At 41.7% G+C, this 8,605-nt stretch overlaps 1 protein-coding gene across 1 annotated transcript; it reads right to left on the bottom strand.

Moving 5' to 3' along the window:
- Nucleotides 1–804: 804 nt before the first annotated feature.
- vsig10l2 (V-set and immunoglobulin domain containing 10 like 2) lies at nucleotides 805–5,319 on the bottom strand. Its single transcript, XM_031571278.1, has 10 exons — nucleotides 5,295–5,319; nucleotides 5,123–5,179; nucleotides 4,668–5,021; nucleotides 4,295–4,570; nucleotides 3,853–4,128; nucleotides 2,489–2,746; nucleotides 2,154–2,345; nucleotides 1,644–1,934; nucleotides 936–1,290; nucleotides 805–808 (listed from the first exon to the last, which is right to left on the bottom strand). Exons 1-10 carry the CDS (start codon nucleotides 5,317–5,319, stop codon nucleotides 805–807), a joined length of 2,088 nt encoding a protein of 695 aa, XP_031427138.1.
- Nucleotides 5,320–8,605: the final 3,286 nt, after the last annotated feature.

The raw sequence follows: 8,605 nt of genomic DNA, 5'->3' as shown, positions 1-8,605 counted from the left end.
GTTAAAGAACCGGCCTTTTGAAAAGCATACAGTACTTACATGCCAAATATCAAGTCATGTAGGCCTGTAAGAGTAAACCAAAATGGATTGAATCAAGATTACACATAAGCAGTTTCATTTATCTAAACTATAAGATTTCACGTCATATAATTAACAGCAGACAACAGAAATCGCATGGATAGGGACATGGACATGAAAAATGCATTATGGTACTTGTAGTTTACCATCGCTTCACACTTACGTGGATTGTTGTTACGATTCCTCACAATAAATATGAATAGCAGCACTGTTAGTATTGCTGCTATAATCATGCCTCCAATGGCTGCACCAATCACAGCAGGATAAGCATTGAAAGGTGGCATAGCTGGAAGACATAACAGGTTTATCAGCTAAACACAGATAATCAAAAGCCTGAAATCCTTAGAGGAATATCCCCAACATCCCTAAACTGGCTGCTGGAAATGATATAGCACACGCTGCTGCTGTTGGTGTCCATGCTCTACTGATTTCAACATTGTATTCATTCAGTGCATCATGTGTAAACGATTTTACCACAATACAGTTGAGATTGGGTGGTGGGTAGTCTTGTATTAATATAGCCACTGTAATAACTAACAAGTGACTAGCTATCATGTTTACTTATCATGGTTTATGGAGAAAGAGATAACACTAGAAAAGTTGATAGGGACACCAGAATAGCTGAAAGGCCAGGGTCATATCAGACAACAGACAGAAAAGAGGAGAGAAGTTAGATTGTGTGGAGAGGGAATAACAGGAGGTGTGGTTATGGAAATGTCGAACGGTTCACCTGAATGGATAAAAAACAAAAAGAGACATTATCCTCAAATACATGTTGAATAAGAATAAAGTGATTTATTTCCGGTTGTTGATACACAGCTCTTTCAACTTCTTTTGTATAAGATAGCCTATTTCACCACACAGTGATGCTCGTGTATGCAGTCATCCTCCAAAGCTCACCTGGGCTCTTTCCTTCTGATGGATGTCCTATGGTGCGATGATTGACAGCCATGATTTGGACTGCATAGAGGCCAGTTGGATCAAAACCTCCCATCTTATAGGTGCGAATGCCAGGATCCAGGTTTACTGCCACTTTTTGCCAGGGGGCATCAACATCCCTCTTTCCCTCGGGCCGTGGTACCCGGCGGCGCTCAATGATAAACCCAGTGATGTCTTCCTCAGTCTTTATGAACCACTCCATGTCAACCTCTGTCTGTTGACGGCTGCTGTATGCGATCTTGATGATGGTCACATTGGGTGGCATTGGATATCCTGATTCAAACAAAGAAGAAGGAATGCAAGCTACATTTGAGGTATCCTGACAGCTTGGATTATCTAATGCTGACGCCGTAAGGGTTTAACATCATAGTCAAAACAAGGTTCTCGACCAAGCTTCTTGTATTTTCTCAGGGTCGAGAAAACAATAAGTGGCGCCAGTTAATCAAAGTTACACATATACACAGGAGCACAGAAAAGCCATGTTCCTGTTAAAAGAAAGGCATATAATGGAATTATTAAAACAAGGCACTTGATTCATATATTCTAAAGTCATTAACAGTGTTTGGTAATTATCTCCATCATATACGTCAGTGTACCAGTGTAAGGATCAAGCTTAGCATCCTTACTCTTCACCAGCAGATGAATGGGAATCTCTGTTCCCCCCACTGCATTGGTTGCTGAGCACCAGTACTGGCCGCTGTCAGTCAGGCCGTCTGTCTCCTTCACTGTGAGGTTGGACCAGGCTGCTGCGTGCTGCAGGACATACTTTGTGGGGGATTCTATGACGTGCTGCTTCAAGTTGTTGTACCACGTGATCTCGGTGGCAGGATAATTAGCCTTCAGTATGCAGGTAAGCTGCACATCACTTCCTTCATAAACAGAGACCATGCTGCGCTGTGTCACTAGTACTGGAGCCTCTGAAAAAGAGAAAATTGCAAAGTGAAACAATGAACATTTCAACAGGATGTGCTAATTCTTTCAGCTCTTGAAAGACAACCTTGGGGTTGCTTGAGTTGTTTTTTCCATTCTAGTTATTGCCACAGGTTTATCTGTGCTGCAGCTCTTACCCAGCTTTAGAACACACTGCTTCCCCTCTGAAAACAGTGGATGCTGAGCGTGACACACAAAGGACTTGCCACTGTAGGTAGCACTAGAGCGCAGTATCAGAATGTTAGAGTTCTCCTCAGACTTTCCATGTGTGTCTCCAGTGGTGGAGGACCACCATAGCAACGCTCTGGGAAAGCCCCCTTCCCAGGAACACGAGAACATCAGGTACTCATTGTGGCGGGTGGCGTAGGCGTAACATTGGGGCTCTCCTGGAGGATGCCCTAACCATGCAGGGAATGTAATTTGTGACAAAATACAACATTAGATTTTATTGTACCGTAACTCACTAATGTTGTAAACACATTAAGAACCTTTACTAACTAGAATGTAACACATTGCATCAGTTATACATTTCTTCACTCACATGTTCTAGTGCTGCATCTTGTTGATACGTTGAGGGCAACATGGGACCCATGACACACAAACACAGAGTTGTTTGCGGTGCCAAGCCCTCGCTGGATGAGGGTGGCGTTGGCGTAACCCTGCCCATTTGCCCCTGGCAGGAATGGGCTCCAGTGCAGAGAGGCGTGAGGGTATCCCCCTTCCCATGAACACCAGAGAGTCAGATCTGTGTAGTTGTTGGTAGGACGAATGGTACATGATGGAGTTCCATCAGGTGGATCTGTAGGAATAAAATCATTGTCTAATACTTGTTGGTTAAAATTTTACCAATTTACTGAAGACTACAGAATGAAGGTATATTCCCTTTAAGAAGATGATTCAGTGAGAGGACATGCTAGTTACCATTGAAACATTTGAACATTAATTGGCAAGCCAGAATGGAGTCGATTCAAACTCAAATCATAAATACATTAATTTACCATAACATTAAGCACTCTAAAACTGGATTAGGCATTTTACATCATAGGAAAATAAGATAAAACCAGTGTCAATGACATAGATTACTCAGGGATCACCGATCACACCGATCAGTAAGCCCACAGAAGGTCTGGTCATATTTTTGCATATTTATATATTTATATATTTTTATCTTTGGTATGTTATTATTATTATTATTTTAAATACTCCGTCTTGCTCACAGTTAATATGCAGGACCAAATAGTTAAAACCTGCTTAGAAAAAATAAACAATTTATGCCCAACTTTCCCTAGAGGCATGTATTTTGTTTATGTGTAGAGTAGGCAATGTTGAAGCAAAGCAAATATTTCCATAGTATTTAGCCTCATATTATTGTGAGGTTACTTGCAGACTACAGCAGGCTACTTGTCTACTGCACCAGGCAGATTTAAGGACACCATTTTCTTTTCTCTGAAAATATAATCTGTCTCCCTTACAGCAAATTTGTAATCCATCAGACAAGAAAGAGTGAGGACAAGAGAGGGCCTCTTGGCCTTTCAGTGTTTGTCATGACAGAGTGACAGTCACACTGGTTTTATACCTTAAATTCTCTGCTGTTAATTTTCGGTCACATCCTCCAGATGATCCACGGGGCGGGTGGGGAGAATGAGGTTTTCCTTCACTTCCCCAGTTTGGCCAGATGTTTGACTGCTCTGTGTGTGATTTGTGTTTGTTTGTGTGTGTGTGTGTGTGTGTGTGTGTGTTGTGTGGGATTGCAACAGATGGAGCTAAAGCCAGAATAATGGATTTGAAAGAAAGAAGAAGCCCTGATAAAGGAGAGATAGATACCAATTCAGGAAAAGAAAGACAGAAATGAAGGAGAGGCGCTCATCACAAGTAGAAAACTGAAGTACTGGAGGAGTGACTTACAGTAGACCGTGAGGGTGATGGTTTTCTTGGAGCGGGTGTTGAGGTACGAGTTCTGGGCCAGGCAAGCATAGTGACCTGTGTGCATGCGCAGGATCCTGGTGATGGTGAAGGTTGGTCCCATGTAAACCTGGGAGTTGTTGTAGAACCAGATATACTGGCTAGGAGGGTTGGAAGACGCTTGACATAAGAGGGTGACGGTCTCCTTCTCTAGAGCTGAATAGCCTCGTTCCGAGACAGAGAAAGGGGTGACCTCAATTTGAGGAATGTCCGGCCCAACTGAACAGGAAAAACCTTTGTAAGTCTCTGTCCATGTGTCTCTACCCTATATCATGTATTACAGCCCATTGATTGTCCATGTAAAAAAGCTTATGAATAGCCTACATCCTGAACAGTTATGACATAAAAACATGAGATGATGAGAAGAACTACAGCGGCCACTTACAGATGATATCAAGCCAGGTACGGTCACTGCGTCCCTGATTCACCTCGTTACGTGCCAGGCACCTGTACCACCCAGTATGGTTACGGGTAACCAAGGTGACATTAACTATGCTGTTGTTGCCCCGTGCCATGATACGGGTTGTGTTGTCAGCTGTTGTGTGCTCCCAGATGTAGTTAACGGGTCCGGTGCCATTTTCAAGGCCACAGCGCATCCACATGGATTTGCCTTCTGATGGAGAGGAATCGCTAAGGACAATGTATGGCCTTGTCACTGGCACTGTAGGGTATAGAGAAAAGTTAAACATTAACCAAAACATCACGTGGAATACCACAGTCGATTGTTAGAACGAGATAGAGGTGTCGCTGCCACTGACCTAATACACGAAGGTGTATGTAATAATAGTATAGTTTGGCTCCTTGGACTGTGTCGTAAAGAGCCTGACAAGTGTAAAGTCCTTGTGCAGCAATGGGTATCTTGGCAATGGATATAGAGGCACTCTTCTGGATGATACTCAGCTCTCCTAGCGTTCTGGCCAGTTTCTGCAGCTTGGGGCCTTTGCCAAAGTTATAGGCCAATGCACGAATGGTTGCTGTCCCCGGCTTGGTGAACCCCCAGATGTAGACATCTGGGAGCGTTGAACCACATTCAAGGATCACTCCCTTAGTCACCACGCCATTAGTCCTCGCCTCCCTGTACACCACTTCCCCTGGATCCAGGATCTCCAAACCTGGAGGACAGAGTGCAGGTCAGAAGTCCACATGCTGTAGTTTCTCTCTCTTAAGTGTCACACCAATACAAGTACTAAGTGGGTTGTCTATTCAGTGTTACCATTATTCTTCGCTTCCTTGTATACTGTGTCTTCCCCAGTGTCCAGGACCTCTGAGCCTGAGAAAAGAATACTCCATTTCTCTCAATTTCCTTTCATGTTTCATGCACATAAGCACTTAGGACCAAAACATTCAAGCCTTACAGTGCATTCACACGTACACATTGCATTAACGCTTGACTGTGGGCTTGCCCGACATTTGGTGGTGTGTTGATAACGCTTATAGCGAGTTTGACAGGTCAACAACTTATCACGCTGCTATGAGTTGCTGACCACTGTGTAACTTTGCTGGCAAGCTGTTTACTTTGTGTGTTTTACTTTGTACCTTGCTATCGTGCTAACATTAGATAGTTAGCTCAGACACCTTGTACAGTCCCGGACCTCTAAGCCCAAACACCCTCTAAGTCTTTTAACCTCCATTAACCATATTTCATGCATATAAGCATGTAGGACCAACACATTCAACCCTTACAGTGCATTCACACGAACACATTGCATTAACGCTTGACGGTGGGCTTGGCCGATATTATTTGCATAAACGTGATTTGATTGACTGGTGCCTGCGTTGCTGCTTGAAAAGTTTAACTTTTCTCAACTTTCTACCGCAAGAAATGCAAGCAAAGTGAAGTAACGGAACCACAATTCAGTTTGGCAACGCATGACAAGTGAATGGAAAGATTCTCGGTTGAAACCCCCAACGCGTGCGTGTGAATGCGCCATTACTTCTATACAGTAAAAAGATAAATATCATGTTGTCAGGCAATAGCCAGTGGATATCAATACATAGTCAAACATACAATCTTATGCATTTACACTATTCTATAAAGATCTTTGACCATTGCAGGAGGCCTAATATATAAGCAGAGAAACAGAAAAGCTTTTCTCCAAGCTGAAGTTTACATGGAGTCGAAGACAGGGGAAAATGATTAACCATCCTTCCTGGGCCCTGAAATATGTTCTGTTGTCAAAGGGGATGTGGGATGCGTTTGGGAATCTGGCATAAACCGGCTTCTGCAGCATCAATCCCTCCCTGTGTGTCAGTGCTTTCATTCTTGCACACTTGAAAAAATGAGCATATTTCTATGCTATAAAGCTGCCTCAAGCCCACATAGGCGACACCACTCATAAGGAGAGAAGTAGGGTATCGCTGTACCCAGCCATCATCGGCGTGGCTTGAGTTACGGCGGCACATTAAAGGTAATCACCAAGGATAGAGTTCTTGGAATCTTACAGAGGTCAGTCAGTGCTCTTACACAAGCAAAGATGATGGGATGCTCACAAAAGTCTTCACTTAACCTTACAATTACGACAGAAAAGGCATTCAAAATGATCCCCCTGCTTTATAATGAATGGAACTCTATTACTTATTGGGTAAATTGTATGAAAGCATCAACAAAAAAAACCCAGCGGTAGGACATTTTACCACATAAAGATTTTGTAGAGCTACACTTTTAGCTAGAAAAATTATATTCTCACCTCAGCTGCAGTAAAAAAAAATAACCTGAAATCATCCTTGTGAATTAACACAAAGTAGACATAACCAAATTATAACCAAAATTGTTTAAGTATGTCCCTTAGTCTCCCTAGATATGAAGTGAAAGTTTTTACCTTGCAAGAGTGGAAGAAGAGTCAAGATAAGGCAGAAATCAGATTGCCCTATAAGTCTTCCCACCATGGTGCCATGATGCTCCCGTATCCAGTACTGAGCCCAAGAGAAAATATGCTGCACAGTCAATGTCAGAATGACAGAAAGAAAATGGGATCTCTAAGTGCGAAGGCCCCGTCCAGTTTTGGAGACCATTGCCTACTGCTTTGGGGAAACAGAGTGAACTAGACTGCGGGACTTGTGGCATTTCTCGGAAACTGATTTGGATTCAATAATTCATGGCCCCCCTCCCTTCACTTGTAGGAATGTGTAGGGATAGAGATACTCGGTTTTGGATGACGTGACGATACCTCTCATGTAATCTATTATTGAACATGGGGGGTGGATGGGTACTCTAACTTTCCTTTACAGCAATAGCAGGAAATGTCTTCTGATAAACACAGCAAAAGGAGGTCAAAGATTTGTTCATCTTTAGCCGTCTCGGGTTTTAGCCTGTTAAAGACAAAAGAGTATTCCCTAACATCTAAACTTGAAAAATAAATCCTAAAGAAAAATATTTTCTGTTACTTTTATCTAGACTTTAGACTATAAATTATTAGTACTATAAATGTATCATCTTAACTTGTCACTTATGCTTTGACTTACACATCAGCAATAAAACGTCCTGAAACCTATTACATTGTGCTTGCCAGATCTCGCAAATCGCAATGTCAGTACCGCAGAATTACAGCGAATGCTCTTGCTTTTGTGTCATATGTCAGTTCATGGTTGTTACACGGAGCTCTTGTGTGCCTCCAGGGTGTTAGCTTACTTTAGCTGCATCGTCATCATCATCATCATCATCATCATCATCACAGATTAAGAATAGGATTCAGAACAACTAATACAAATATACTGTAGGTCACTATTATGGAAAACTTTTTGAGTTGTCATGGTTTAGTTTCATGCACAGAACTACACTGTGAGGTGAAGTGAGGAAAGCTGATCGGCCATCTACATTCATTCATGAGTTTCTCACGTTACACTTGAGTGTATTGAGTGTATACACACACAGACACACACAAGTAAAATAGAAAACGCATACACACGTTAGATTACATATGGGCAGATTGATTTAAAGGAAACTGGGAAATGTGTTCTTTATCCTTGAACATATATTTACACAGGATGTTGCACACATGAAGTAAAATATTAAACAAAAAAGTTTTTTTCAAACGGGCCTCATTCACGTTCTACAGCTTGTCAGTTTAGGATGGGCCATTCCACTGAACTGGTGCAAACTGCTGTCTCGTAACTAAAAGACTAGAAAAAGATTGAAAAAGCTTTTACATATGCAGATCTAAGATAGTTCTAAGATCCTTCAGTGATCTATTCAAATCCAAAGTATTATTTAAGATAGCAGTTACCTTAATGTATTTAAAATCATTATATATAGGTTACTTTCACTTGGGAGGTGGCTGTCACGAACCCTAACCCCTGAACTTCAGCTTATGAAAATGATGCTGACATTTTTTTGTATAGTTATATATATATACAGTATATATATATATTTTTTCATTTATTTTAAAAGTGAAGTTTAAAAAATACAGTAATTATAGATTTCATTTGTAAATAAATAAATAAAACTCCCAGATTTTCATGTCACTACCGAAACAAGTTTTAGTCCATAAGCTGAGACTGATTTGAGCCACACTCTTACATTTTCCTCAGGAAGTAAAGCTGTGGCCTTCTCTCTCATGGCTGCCGGGTGAGTAGATAGATACCGTTGTTTTGAAGGGAATGTGCTCAAGTCTGAGGATCAGTGTGTAACATTAAGGAGCGTCACTACCAAACACGTATTTCCTGCCATTAAGCAGAGCTGGGGAACTTTATTTCCATG

This window comes from Clupea harengus, chromosome 8, assembly GCF_900700415.2.
Source record: "Clupea harengus chromosome 8, Ch_v2.0.2, whole genome shotgun sequence".
Taxonomy (NCBI): domain Eukaryota; kingdom Metazoa; phylum Chordata; class Actinopteri; order Clupeiformes; family Clupeidae; genus Clupea; species Clupea harengus.
Note: the sequence above shows the minus strand (reverse complement) of the source record. Positions and strands in the feature narration are given on the sequence as shown.